This window comes from Cucurbita pepo, chromosome LG18, assembly GCF_002806865.2.
Source record: "Cucurbita pepo subsp. pepo cultivar mu-cu-16 chromosome LG18, ASM280686v2, whole genome shotgun sequence".
NCBI lineage: Eukaryota > Viridiplantae > Streptophyta > Magnoliopsida > Cucurbitales > Cucurbitaceae > Cucurbita > Cucurbita pepo.
In genome coordinates, this window is record NC_036655.1 from 7,409,437 (window position 1) to 7,423,701 (window position 14,265).

At 38.8% G+C, this 14,265-nt stretch overlaps 4 protein-coding genes across 6 annotated transcripts; all 4 read right to left on the reverse strand.

Annotated features, from left to right (window-relative positions):
- Positions 1 to 29: 29 nt before the first annotated feature.
- On the reverse strand, positions 30 to 9,055 carry LOC111780178. 3 transcript variants are annotated; one of them, XM_023660507.1, is made up of 5 exons: positions 8,955 to 9,055; positions 8,394 to 8,436; positions 2,822 to 2,866; positions 1,501 to 1,650; positions 30 to 1,420 (listed from the first exon to the last, which is right to left on the reverse strand). In XM_023660507.1, exon 5 carries the CDS (start codon positions 1,345 to 1,347, stop codon positions 361 to 363), a length of 987 nt encoding a protein of 328 aa, XP_023516275.1. In that variant the 5' UTR covers positions 1,348 to 1,420; positions 1,501 to 1,650; positions 2,822 to 2,866; positions 8,394 to 8,436; positions 8,955 to 9,055; the 3' UTR covers positions 30 to 360. The 3 variants fall into 3 exon arrangements, with proteins under 3 accessions (XP_023516275.1, XP_023516274.1, XP_023516273.1); XM_023660506.1 differs by adding an exon at positions 8,616 to 8,685 and having other exon boundaries at positions 30 to 1,650; XM_023660505.1 differs by having other exon boundaries at positions 30 to 1,650.
- Positions 4,802 to 7,577, reverse strand: LOC111780177 (probable xyloglucan 6-xylosyltransferase 5). Its single transcript, XM_023660504.1, has one exon. The coding sequence runs from the start codon at positions 6,591 to 6,593 to the stop codon at positions 5,211 to 5,213; it is 1,383 nt and encodes a 460-aa protein (XP_023516272.1). The 5' UTR covers positions 6,594 to 7,577; the 3' UTR covers positions 4,802 to 5,210.
- Positions 9,056 to 9,663: 608 nt separating the features above from the next.
- Positions 9,664 to 11,952, reverse strand: LOC111780308 (probable xyloglucan 6-xylosyltransferase 5). The gene has a single exon (XM_023660680.1). The coding sequence runs from the start codon at positions 11,251 to 11,253 to the stop codon at positions 9,871 to 9,873; it is 1,383 nt and encodes a 460-aa protein (XP_023516448.1). The 5' UTR covers positions 11,254 to 11,952; the 3' UTR covers positions 9,664 to 9,870.
- Positions 11,953 to 12,169: 217 nt separating this feature from the next.
- LOC111780307 (pentatricopeptide repeat-containing protein At5g61370, mitochondrial) lies at positions 12,170 to 14,223 on the reverse strand. The gene has a single exon (XM_023660679.1). It carries the CDS (start codon positions 13,786 to 13,788, stop codon positions 12,295 to 12,297), a length of 1,494 nt encoding a protein of 497 aa, XP_023516447.1. The 5' UTR covers positions 13,789 to 14,223; the 3' UTR covers positions 12,170 to 12,294.
- Between the last annotated feature and the right edge of the window lie 42 nt (positions 14,224 to 14,265).

The window sequence follows — 14,265 nt, forward strand, 5'->3', positions numbered from 1 at the left end:
AGAGAATGAGGAATATATACGAAAACTGATTACATAATTTCTTATAGCATAATAATGTTTCAATATTTTCTCCATAAAATCTAAAATCTAAAATCTAAAAACAAACGAGCATGTAAACCCAAGTATACTATGAAGAAAACTAAAAGAGAACTTAATCCATATGGATATGCCCATCCCAATGTCCTGAAAGATTGGTTATTTACAACTTGAAAGTAATAGGAATTTGAATGCAGAGCTTAAAAGGCTAAAGAGCTGATTCCCAGTAATTCTAAGCAGCTAAACGAATCATATTTTTGCAAATATTCATGAGTTCCAGACTCCCTAGAGTAAAAATTAACAAGAGAGTCTGTTTCAATTCTCTCATGGAAGTTCTTCAAAACCCTTCAAATGCGGGCGACCTTCATTGTCCTTCTCAGCAACACTCATCCAAAGGCAAAAAGAGCTCTTGATTTCCGGACCCATCAGAGAACCCACTCTGCAACTTTTGAAGAACATGGTGTTAACAATGGCGTCCAGGACAACAAAAACCGAGTACAAATAGGCAACAAACATTCCTTCCAGCACCATGGAAGGCCCCAATCTCCCCCTGGAATGGTAATCTCGTACTATTCTGTATTGGAATAGAGCTTCAGTGACCGCCATTCCCAGATTGAAAGGCAGCGCCACCAATAGCGCCGTGGCGCTTCTCCCCTGAATCAAAACACACGCCTTAAGAATCGCCATGAATCCCCCATTCCTCTCCATGCCCGACAAAACCCATGCCAAATTGCATATTATGATGGCTTTGGCAATTGCTACTGAATACAGAAAAGCCCCAAAAACTGACACCAACAGGAGGCAATTGGGAGAAAAATACCCAAATCCCTCGAGGCAATTGAAGGCGAAAAATAGCATACAAAACACGGTAGCGTTTGCAGAGACGTAAACGCATACATTGCAGACATGGGTCAGAAGGAGGGGATTAAAAAGGGGTATAATGGATGAAAATGAAGGCACCGAATTGGGTTTCTGCTGATTGAGAGCTTGAATTACACAGGCTTTTGAGATCAACAGGAAAGTGAGAGAAAAGGGCAGAGAATAGATGGAGGAAACGATGGTTTGAGAGAGCTTTTGAATGAGAATGGAGAAGAATTTTGAAGAAGTGGGGAATCCAGCCGCATCAAATAGAGTCCTCAAGTGATCAAAAGTAAATGGAAGAAGAGAAGAAGAAGAAAGAAGAAGAGCTTGTGAAAGAAGAACAGAGATGGCATATGGAAATGCCAGAACAGCTACAATTGAGGTGAAGTACTGATAATTCTGAAGGAAACTGTAAATCGATCTTCTGACGAGCTTCCTTGGTTCCTCCATTGATTCAAAATGATGGGTTTTGGATTCTGGGTTTTGAATCAAATGGGCATCTAACAAGTTCGCTGATTTGTGGCTGTGCATTTTTCAGCATAAGAAGAAGTTATCGATTCTTCCATATCTAACAAACAAGCAAGAAAATGGAGAAAAAGTTACCTTCCTTTTTGAATTTGCTTGAGGCTTGAGGATTGGCTTTCATTTCACCCTCTTTGCTTGATGATGCAATTTCAGTTCCTCCTTTAAATTGCTTCTAATTCACTCCTTTCGCCATTTGTTTTATAATAGTCGCACGCAACCTTCCTTTTTCTAAGTCCATAAACAAATAATTTTCAATAATTATCATTTGGGAGAACTTTGAAAGCAAGGGATCCAGAGAGAGATTGATCACCTAATGCTTCATCTATCTATCAACCACAGCCTATAAGGTTATAATTAATTGCTTAATCAATCAACCATTCAATTACATTTATGAGTTCTTCTTCCAATACCCATTTTCATCCAATTTATGTGGTATTTATTTCAGTGTAGTTTCGAATTGGTTAACTAACAAAAACTACGACCCTTTGGGAAATTTAAAATGTTGTGTAGATAGTGTTATACTAGAATAGCAAATAAACAGGGAAATTTAAGTAAATCCACTGAAACCCCAGAAAGTGGCCCCCTGCAAAAAAATAATAGAGGAAAAAGCCATCGGCTCTGTCCATTTATTAAAGTGATTCCATAAATGGAGCCAAGACCGTAGCTAAACTCCAAGCAACTTCAACATTCCTTTCATTCTTATTTATTTATTTTTATTTTCATAAAACTTATATTCATTCATATTCATTATTAAAGGTGTTAATAGTTTTTTCTTTTTTGGTATTTTGGCTTTTAAAATGGAAGATGTATTTGTTAAAAGGATGTGAATGGCAAGCCTTTCTGACCTAAGCTTCCATGGCGGATGGTAGATGTAGATCTCAACTTATAAAAACAAACAAAATTTAAAAAAATAAAAAATAAAAGTTAGGCACTTTTTTTTATTTTTTTATTTTTTAATTTTGCTTAATTTTATTATCATTTATATGGATCTAGTTGATTACCAAACATGGGACAACCCCTTGGTTCCTTTTTTCATATAAATTAATGTTTTATAATAAAGTTTTGGTATTTTATCGCCATCATGCTTCACTTCCTAAAATTTGTTTGCAAAACTTATATTTTAAGATCTATTAACTTTCAACCGAATAAGGAATGAGAATAAAACTTTTCATTTTCTTTAATGATGTTTATTGAAATTTTAGAATTAAATAAAAAGTGAGTCTCACTTTCAAAAGATAAAATAAAAAAAGAAAAAAAATATCTAAATCTTAGTTCCCCATTTTAATTTCTTAAATTTAATTCGTTTATTGTTAATTTTTCTAATTTTTTTAATTAAAATGTTCAAATATAAAGTTTGGAAACATACTTGCAAGTATTTTGAGGCACAAAAAGGCATTACCTATGAATCCAACAGCCACCCAATTGTTTACATGTTGGGGAATGCCTGAATAAACACAAGAAGATTCATATACACAGAGGATGTGGAAGTGGCAGAAGATTCAAACTAGAGTGAAATAAGCAATGGAGAGAGGGAAACGAAATGCAGCAACCACGAGATCAATCGACTGAAATAAGCAAGAACGGAAAAACTAATGGCCACAAAGGAGTTGTGATGGAACCATAAAGAAGCTTAAGACAAAGGGTGCAATCAAAGTCAGCACTACCATGGTTCACATTCTCGGCATGCACTTAGTTTTTCATCCATGTATTCAAAATTTTAACTGGGCTAAATCATACCAAATATCCTAATATCCTTTAAACTTTAGAGTGTGTTTGTGATCTTAAACTTTAAAAAGTTACAAACTTAAGAGTGTGTTTGGGCTAAATCATGCACTTATACGGTTTCGGTGGTTTTAAGTTGTCGGCAGAAAAAGGACGATGAAATTGGGAATTACAGACAACAGGGAGTAGCGGGAGCCGGAGGATGGCACATCATTGATGCCGCCGAAACCTCCCCTTTCGGATTCTATTCTATCCATCTTTCTTTCTTTGTTATCCACATTTAGCCAAATGTTATGACAAATATGCCTGCCAATGTCTATTGGGATGCGATTTCCCGCCTCGGATACTATCCTTACCCTTACCCTATCAACTTTCCTCCACGAATGTCTCATCCGCAGGCCCTTTTCCAGGTGCAGCCTGGGGATTGTCTAACATTTAAACCATATAACAAGCTCGGTATACCCTTACATCAAAATATATTCTAAAAAGACCTACCAATCCAAACATAGTTCCCTAGATAAAACATCCATTGACTTATCTGAAGTTGAAATGAAAGTTCGATCTCACCTCTAATCCAATCCTACTGCTGGGGCGAAACAAATAAGACAAATAAATATATAAAATGATGGTGATGAAGCCTAGGACTTATTGATACTCCATTTCAATCACCTATATACTTCGCAAAGCAGGAGAGTGAGTGTGGGTGAGCATACTTCGGGAGATGGCTCTGTGACACAAGACTGTGTTTGGTAGATGGAAACTAGAGGAAATTTGTGTTTGACCCAAGTTCTGGCTCAAAAATGAAGTTGATTTTGATCCCAGTTATAACCTGAAGTAGAACATCAAAAAGAAACAAACACTTGAACTCACAATAGACTTGTTCCACACTTCTCCAAAATACAGATAAATGCAATCCCAGATCTTTTAACTGAACAACTGCAAGCATCTAACTTACGCTTCAAAATTCGACATATACCATGTCATTTTCAACAAGAAACTGCAGGAGGTCCAGCACTAGTGATACCGGTTGTTCGAAGCACACTCTCCTTACAAAGGATTCTGGCTTAGTAAATTCTAACTAAATCCTCAAGCTGCTCTTGCTTCACCAGAGATGCTGTTTTATTCTATGAAGGCTAAGGTTCGTTGCAAAGTGATTCTTTCGTTATCATATCCAACTTCTGCACTAGGATTCATGGGGAAAGATCTCATCACATCCAAAACCACTCACCAAATTGGATTTCCATTATTCACACCGATGAAATAGCCAAGAGTTACAACCCCATAGTAACCAAACTGGTGTCATGATGGTCATCGTTTAGGTCAAACATTGCAAAACCATACTGACATTCAGTTACCCAATGTATCAGGAATCAATCGGAAGAGCAAAAATTCATATACACTATTCTTCACTATTCTTGTAGGAACTTAAGGCCTAAGAATTGTGAGTGATTTTGAAAGATTTAAAATTACTTTTGACATGTCCAAAATCACTCCAAAGCAAGTCCTTAACCATTCAAAATCAATATCAGTAAGTTCAAAAATGATTTGAAGTATTTCAAAATCACTCTCAAACACTCCCAACATATGTAACTACAAATCCATATTCTCACAGCATTTAATGGTATCAGTTAAACAAGTGTCGGCCATTAGAACTTGAATCATAAGAGCCATACAATAGAGTTCTCCCTATTCTTCTTCCTTGGGAATTATAACATGCTGACCAGCTTTTCTCAGTAACATCAAGGTTCTGATCTAGGTTTGACCACATAAATTGATACCAATAGGATCAAGTCTAAATAAATAGCAAGAATAGTAACGTTTCAACTTCTCAAAATAAAAAAACAAAAAAACCGTGAAGAGAGGGAAATAAAGTACCTATACTCATTACTGAAACACTGTCCTTTTAAGTTAATGAAAGAATTAAACTCTATCCTCCTCAAAAGCAGGATTAGAACGACAAGGGAAGAAAGACGGACTTGGGTATGAACTGTTACCAGCCTTTATCTGCTGTGAAATGACGTATAACACCATCACCTACAGGTAAATCACACAACGAAGTAATTTGCTCACTTGGTTGGAGGAGCATTGTTCCGATGAAGAACGTGCCGCCGAATATCGTTTTGATCAACCAACTCCAATGGAGTGGCTGTCTCGTTCCTGATCCGCTTGATTTTGGGGCTCAAGAGGCCCCTATGCCCAAATCCATACAGCTTCAAAACTTGATTGTCGGCAAAATTGAAAGCCCTCTCCATGCTGCTCAAACACCTTTCCACTGGATAGTCTCCATAGCTACCACAAGGCTTGCAGCCCACAAAATGCGTCACGAAAGGCCACCTCTCGTCGCCCAATCCAGGGTGGTACTTCTCAATCATTTCCTCATACCTATCCACTAATCCAGCCCAGTAACCATGCAAATAGTATGAATTCTCTAGAAACACCTTATCCATCCACTGATCTTTCTGAGAAAGCAATAGATATATCAAAGCTGACTGATCATCAGCTTCAAATGCTGGCCTTCCCTTCAAGTATGCAGTCAAAATCTTGCCGGCCTCTTCCCGGATAGGACCCTTTGGTCCCATTGGAGCCCAAGCATCCAGCAAATCCAAAGACCACTGACAATTCCGAAACAAAAAGCTTCCTGTGTTGAGTGCAATCCAGGACTTCTGGTTGAACATCAAATCAGGGTATCCGTGAACCACCAAATTGTAGTTATCATATTTGTCCAGTGGAATCTCGAACACCATATCGGTAAATAACGCATCACTGTCCATCCACCAAATCCACTCCACCTCAGGGTGTGACAGCATCAATCGCCGGATCAACGGCAACTTGGCCCAATACCCAGCAAGTTCCTTGTCTAAATGAGCCAAATTGTATACTATTTCAATCCCATGAAGCCTGCAATAGTCAATCTTATTCTTGATTGCCTTCAACAAATAATGATCTCCAATTGCATTATCGCAGGGTTTTGGAGGCGAACCGGTAACAAGCAAGATCCTAGCTCTTTTATTAATATAATTGGGAAATTGTGGGTTCTGATCCAGCCAAACCTTTCTCTCCTGATTCCAGTTCGCAATCTTGGGACCGAGTGTGTAAGTGACATTAGGGTTGACTTCTGCCTCGGCAGGATCATCCGGGTCGTTGGGATCACTGTCAGATCGAATCTCGGCGAGGATCCGGTTGGTTTCTTCGATGATATTCTGGTTTACAGCGTCGGCCTCGGAGCTACCAAGGTTTCCGATGCCGATGGTGCCACGAAGAACAAGAATGGTGACGAAGCCACAGAGTATGGTAATCTTGATATTGTTGAAAGTCTTCTGGATCTGACGGCCACGGGGAATTCCGGGGAACGCACGGCCTCTCCTGCCATTGGCGGTGGCAGCAGTGGTGGGCAAACCATTCCCTCCACTTCCGGTTCTCTTTTGAGCTGAGATATTGTCTAGCCCCATGTTTCTTCTTCCTTCTCTGACTACAAAATTTTAACACTCGTATACAGAAAGATCTAAATCAATTGTTCTTGTTTCTATCTTGTTACCACGATTGGAACTATGGGTTATGAGGGAAATGGCCTACTTCCCTCTATCCAATAGCTCTCTCCACCTCCCCCACCTTGAATTCAAGTATGTCAGCTAGATCGGCGATCGAAGAGATGGAACCCAAAATGGGAAGAAACAGAAAGATAAACAATCATGGAGAGATGAGGGGTAGGAGAAGAAGAGAGCAGTAATGGATATAGACTAATGCCTAATGCTTAATGAGGGGTCGATTCACGGCGTTGATGGTTGAGGAACAGCTAAGAAGGAAAGAAGAGAGTTATCTCAGCAAACAGCACCGACTGTCTGTGGATTGAAGGGCCTTATTTTAATGATTCGATGTTTTAAGTTATTGAGGGGGAAAAAGAAAAACAAACAAACAAGCAAGCACCGGATTTGATGTAAATTATCATATGCATTTGTCTAATTTGTGATTGGGTCCATTGCTTCATAATAATTATTGGGATTTGTTTTTTTAAATTTAGGGAAAATCTCTACCCTGCCAGTATATCCATATTTTACGTATATTGTTTTAGAAAATATGGCTTTCATCCCTATTTTGTAAAAAAAAATGTCCAATTAATTTTCACACTAATTAAGGTTTATCCCTAATTTATGGTTATTTTTTCAACCAAAAAAATAAAAAAGAACTACTTAGCTTCTATAAACCTTCAACCTTCTATATATATATATGAAAATGAAATATGTAATTGACATTTTTTTATATAAATTTTTAATTTCTTCCTGAGGGCCCTTAACATTGATAAATATTCAATCTCTTGCCATAAATTGGAAATGGCACGTCAGTTTTTGAATTTTTATTTTAAATTTTTTAAAACAAATATAAACTATTTTAGGCCTTGAGTAATTATAAAACAGATTTTTCAATGATCGTGTAAAGGACTTGCTTTTTTTTTTTTTTTTTTTTTTTTTTTTTTTTTTTTTTTTTTTTTTTTTTTTTTTTTNCGGATTCTTACATATTTATTTAATGAGAGAATGAGTTTAGTAGAAAATTTTTGGGTTTAATTCGGTAGAACTAAAAAAAAAAAAAAAAATTGTTGTTGTTTTTTTTTTTTTTTTNACAAAAATTTGTCCTTGCGGCTTGCTTCAAGTTCTGTCAAATGGCCTGGTTTGTACATATCCTAAGACAATTGACAATTTTTTCGGAAGACATAATTCTAATTGCGAAATTCCTTTTAAAAAAATGATACTTGTCTATGTATTTCTCTAAAAATAATTTTCCTTTTTCAGCTCTCCTAAAGTTTTTATTTAGTTCTTTTATGTGTTTTGTTTTTAATATTGATGAACTGATTTTTGGTTTAAATCAAAAAGGTAAAAAGGGAAAAAAAAAAAAAAAAAAAAAAAAAAGAATCAACCTCCTAACAAAAGTTTCATCGGTGGACTCATCAAAAGATCTTGATTCTAATCTACGCACCTCTATTGTTGCAACCAAAAAAATTCAAATAAACCAACCAACTAACTAGAGATTAACATAATTCAAAATTATAGAGGCAGGGATTAACTAGACAAAATCACACAACCTAGCTATAGATCCAACAACACTAGTCCTAGAGACTCTACATTTACATATACGATAAAAAGATGATCAAAATGGATTAACAAACAGGATTTCCCCAAATCAGTAGAGATTTGAACGATTCAACGAGAAACGTGCAATTAACTTATGGAGAATAAGTTACAAATGAAACAACTGACCTCTAGAAAATCGACAGCCTCAAGAACTTCAATTCCTGAATCCCTGAAATTGTAAATAATATAGAAATGTATCATTATTTTATTTCTCATGGAGCGATCCTCTATCAGACTTGAGATTCATAGCAATCAGTGAACGAACACTTTGGCATTTCAATTTCAAAATCAAACGTTATGTATAATAGCATGAAGAACACAAATAAAGAAAACTAAAGCACAAATTACCACTCGAATGAGAGCTACTTTCATGCTTGTTTCACTTCATCAACGGAACTATACCTCTTAATTCCCTAAACTACAACATACAGGCCACAGAACAATAATCGAATTTCAGAAAAAAAAAGTAATCGAAATTGCCGTTGTAGTGAGAATAGGGAAGTAGATAGGAAGAACAACAAGCTGATAAAATACGGCTACGAGAAAAAGAAACAGAGGCAGGGAGTAGGTTTTGATGGTCGACACCATTGAGAACATCGGCACAGACGATTTTGATGGAAATTTATCGTTCATTCACGAAATACAACTTAAATAGCCTCGGCCAAAAAGGAGGAGATGATGACTTACCGGAAAACAATCAGTTCCCCCGCCGCATAACAGTACGACTGAAGCAGTCACAGCGATCGAGAGCGCGCTTTTGTAAAGAAGCAGTGAAAATGATCTATAAACGCGAGCGCAAGTGTAACAGAAATTATCGTGTATATATATATATATATGAGCGACAATGTCGGCAATCTCGGTAACGGACTGGGCTGGCGGCCCAACTGAACTCTCTTCTTTTCTTTTTTCTTTTTTCAAAATTTTATTTATGGTAAATTAATATAAAAAAATAATCCTAAAATATATCCATTTTAAAATTTTTAATAATCTCTTAAGAAGTGTTATATTTTTTAATTAATATTATTTGAGACAAAATATTTTTTAAAACATTAAGTATATATATATTTTTAAAGAAACAGCAAAGTTGAAACAATCTCCCTCTTCTTCTTCTTCCTTTGGGAACTACTTCGTCTCCCTTGGGAACTACTAGTATAAGATGGATGATGAAAGTCACATCGACTAATTTAGAGGATGACCATGAGTTTATAATCAAGAAATACTCCCTCCATGGTATGAGTTCTTTTCGGAAGCCCAAAGCAAAGCCACGAGGGCTTAAACGCAAAGTGGACAATATCATACCATTATGGAAGGTCGTGTTCATCTAACTATATCAAACTTCTCCACGTCTAACTTTGAATGTACACCATTGATATCAATATGGGCAACTCTAAGAAGATCAAAGCAAGAACAGGAAATTCTTAAGTTAACGAAAGAATTCCACTCTATCCTTCTCAAAACCAGTATCAGAATGACAAGAAAATGAAGCAAGACAGACTCGGGTATGAACAATTACCACCCTTTGATCTATCTTCTTTGAATTCACGTATAATAATACCATCACCTACAACAGGTAAAAGGTAAATGACACAAGGAAGAAGTTTGCTCACTTGGTTGGAGGAGCATTGTTCCGATGAAGAACGCGACGCCGAATATCGTTCTGATCAACCGACTCCAATGGAGTGGCTGTCTCGTTCCTGATCCGCTTGATTTTGGGGCTCAAGAGGCCCCTATGCCCAAATCCATACAGCTTCAGAACTTGATTGTCAGCAAAATTGAAAGCCCTCTCCATGCTGCTCAAACACTTTTCCACTGGATAGTCTCCATAGCTACCACAAGGCTTGCAGCCCACAAAATGCGTCACGAAAGGCCACCTCTCGTCGCCCAATCCAGGGTGGTACTTCTCAATCATTTCCTCATACCTATCCACTAATCCAGCCCAGTAACCATGCAAATAGTATGAATTCTCTAGAAACACCTTATCCATCCACTGATCTTTCTGAGAAAGCAACAAGTATATCAGAGCTGACTGATCATCGGCCTCAAACGCTGGCCTTCCCTTCAAGTATGCAGTCAAAATCTTGCCGGCCTCTTCCCGGATAGGACCCTTTGGTCCCATTGGAGCCCAAGCATCCAGCAAATCCAAAGACCACTGACAATTCCGAAACAAAAAGCTTCCTGTGTTGAGTGCAATCCAGGACTTCTGGTTGAACATCAAATCAGGGTATCCGTGAACCACCAAATTGTAGTTATCATATTTGTCCAGTGGAATCTCGAACACCATATCGGTAAATAACGCATCACTGTCCATCCACCAAATCCACTCCACCTCAGGGTGTGACAGCATCAATCGCCGGATCAACGGCAACTTGGCCCAATACCCAGCAAGTTCCTTGTCTAAATGAGCCAAATTGTATACTATTTCAATCCCATGAAGCCTGCAATAGTCAATCTTATTCTTGATTGCCTTCAACAAATAATGATCTCCAATTGCATTATCGCAGGGTTTTGGAGGCGAACCGGTAACAAGCAAGATCCTAGCTCTTTTATTAATATAATTGGGAAATTGTGGGTTCTGATCCAGCCAAACCTTTCTCTCCTGATTCCAGTTCGCAATCTTGGGACCGAGTGTGTAAGTGACATTAGGGTTGATTTCTGTCTCGGCAGGATCATCCGGGTCGTTGGGGTCACTGTCAGATCGAATCTCGGCGAGGATCCGGTTGGTTTCTTCGATAATATTCTGGTTTACAGCGTCGGCCTCGGAGCTACCAAGGTTGCCGATGCCGATGGTGCCACGAAGAACAAGAATGGTGACGAAGCCACAGAGTATGGTAATCTTGATATTGTTGAAAGTCTTCTGGATCTGACGGCCACGGGGAATTCCGGGGAACGCACGGCCTCTCCTGCCATTGGCGGTGGCAGCAGTGGTGGGCAAACTATTCCCTCCATTGCCAGCTCTCTTCTGAGCCGGTATATTGTCTAGTCCCATGTCTCTACTTCTGCTCTCTATCCAGTAATCAGAATTTGGAGCTATGGGTTATGAGATAAACAGCCTATTTTCCTGTATCCAGCAGCTCTCTCCACCTTCAACTCAGCTATGTGACCAGGAAAAGAAATCGAAGAGATGGAGCAGAACAAAGGAGGATCCGGGTAGGAGAAGAAAATAGCAGTAATGGGTAATGGTCAATTCATGGTGGAGATAGTTGGGGAGCAGCTAAGAAAGGAAGAAGAGGAGAAAGCGAAGGAGAAGGAGAAGGAGAGAGGCGTCTCAGCAATACCACCGACTGTGGAGTTGAAGTATTGAAGGATCTTCTTCGAATGATTCGAAGTACAATTCTTCCGACGCGTGATTGGATCCATTGTTTTTCTTAATTTTTATAACACAAATTCCTCCTTCCTACCTCCTTCCTCCCTCCTTTCTGTCAAATGGCGATTGTGCATATTAGTTGGACACCACCCTCAAATTGTTATTTAGCCGTCTTTTTTAATCAACCGTTCACACCTAGCTAATAGATATTGTCCTCTTTATACTTCATTTCTATACTTTTCCTCAAAGATTTTAAAACGTGTCTGTTATAGAGAAGTTTTCACACCCTTGTAACGAATGTTTAGTTCTCCTCTTCAACTGACGTGGGATCTCACAATCCACACCCTTAGAAGCTAGCATCCTCCCTAGCACACCACACGATGTTTGTTTCTAATACCATTTGTAACAGTTCAAGCCCACTGATAGAAAATATTGTCCTATTTTGTCTTTCCCTTCCAGACTTTCACTTAAGGTTTTAAAATGAGTTTGCTAGGGGAGAGATTTTCGACCCATACAAGGATGTATGGTTCTTTTCTTAATAAGGTAAAAATGGATAGATTTGGAAGGTTTGGTATTAAAAACGGAATATGTGAAGATTTGAAGGGAGAAAAGTTTGAATATAAAGCATATTACATTTCAGCACATTATGCATAGATATATCTCATGGAATCAATAAATTACTAGAGAAATCTTGAATAAGAAGGCCTATAGAATGATTTGAATTCAAGACAGATTCTTACTTTTCTTTCCCCTTGCCTTTGATTTGTCAGTTGCAGCTTTGTTCTGCTTCTCAGCTCTACTGGATTCTTCAAGACCTTGATTGTCAATCTTTCTTGTTGGCTTGAAAACCTTGGTGATTGAAGGATCCAAAACATCGCTTGAGCAGCGAAGCGTGAGGCCCATAGCCATGGCCTCCTCCCACAGTTGCCTCCCCATTTCAAAATCACCTCCCCTGCAGAGCTTCGGTATAAGCACATCATAAACTGGACCATAACCCCCCAGTGAGCTTCTCTTCATCTTCTCAAACAGCTCAAGTGCATACTTCTCACTCTCAACACCACACAGAATACCAATCAAATCATAGTAGAATTTTCGATCCGGGATCAGCCCCTCCTCAATCATCTCCTCCACAATTCTGCACCCTTTCCCAAATCTTCCAGACAGGAACAGCACTCTCGCCACAAGATAGTAGCTTATGCAATCGGGTCGACAACCGGTTCGCTTCATCGTCTCAAGGATTCTACATGATTCCTTCACTCTCCTGGCTCTGCCCAGACATGACAGCAGTATATTATAACTGATTGAATTGGGAGCAATGTTGTAGGATCTCATTTCCATCATCACATTCAAGGCTTCAGGCACGAGACCTGAAGGATTTTTCTTAAGATTCTGCTCGCAAAGGCACCTGAGGAAAGTGTTGAAGCTGAACAAATCTGGCATGGTTCCATCTGACTTCATTTCTTTGAGTATCCTTCTTGCTTCTTTAGTGTTCTTCTGAATGGACCATCCATATAGAAGGCTTCTATAGATGCAACTCATTGTGCCAGAGATCTTGTCCTTGTGGTGCAGGACTACCCCTTCTGCTCTTTTAGCATGCCCTTTTGCACAGAGAGCAGTGATAATAGCAGTCACAGTGAATTGGTCGTGTGGGCATTTGTACTTGTCCAAGTTCTTGAACAGACCTAGGGCTTCATCTTCTCTGCCCATTTTGACTAAAGCCTCAGCCACAAGACCGAAGGTCTGGCCATCCATTGCGCGGCGAGCTTTCTTGAGATCAGAAAGTAAAATATCAATGGCAGTGTAATCCTTCTTCTGAGCAAATAAGCGGATGGCATAATTGAAATCTTCATCTTCCAAATCGTGGTTTAATTTCTTGAGAGACCATGAGAAAAACCTAAGCAATCTTCTATTGGGAGCTTCATTTTTGCAAGAATCAATAACCTGGGTAACGAGTGAAGATGTCAAGGATACTGGGAACTTGTTCAGAGTGCCTTCCAATTCATCTAACCCTCCGATCGTGCATGAAACCACTTCACACAATTTTGACACAGAATCTCCGTTTCTTACGGTGGAATGAAGGGAACAAAAGCGATGCCCCGTACAGACGGATTGCACGAAGAAGCTAGCCCATTTTAACTTGAACAATGAGACGCATCGTCTCAGCGACATTTCATCGAACATCTGGCGTGCGTGCATTGCAATGTACAGAGGAAACATTACTCAAAGGAAAGGCAATTTCATTTCTCTGATATTGCTCCAGCCTCCCTGCTACCTTGCTTTCATAGCTGACCAATCTGACCATAAACCGCGTAACTTCTCGTAGTCGGTGTTCAGGGGATCAACTTACCTCAATTTCTTCGATCTTCACTACCATAAACCGAAGTCATTTAACTGTAAATGAGCCCCCCCCCGATTGAACGATGAAACTCGAGTATTTTGATTTGGATTTCGAATGCATTCTCTGATATAAATTTGTTGGGCTACTTCATTAATTTGGAATCGAAGCTGTTCCGATACTTCCAAGCCATGAAACTCGGTGGCAGGGGGCATTCGAAGTCAAACTTGTTCTTTAGTAAAGTGGTCGAGGGCATTCTGCCCCAAGACCAGGGTTCGAATCCTACAACCGTAACCTTTTCTTTTAAATTTTTTTTTTTAGAATTTACCTTATTGATCCCTAAGATAGAGAGATTTTTT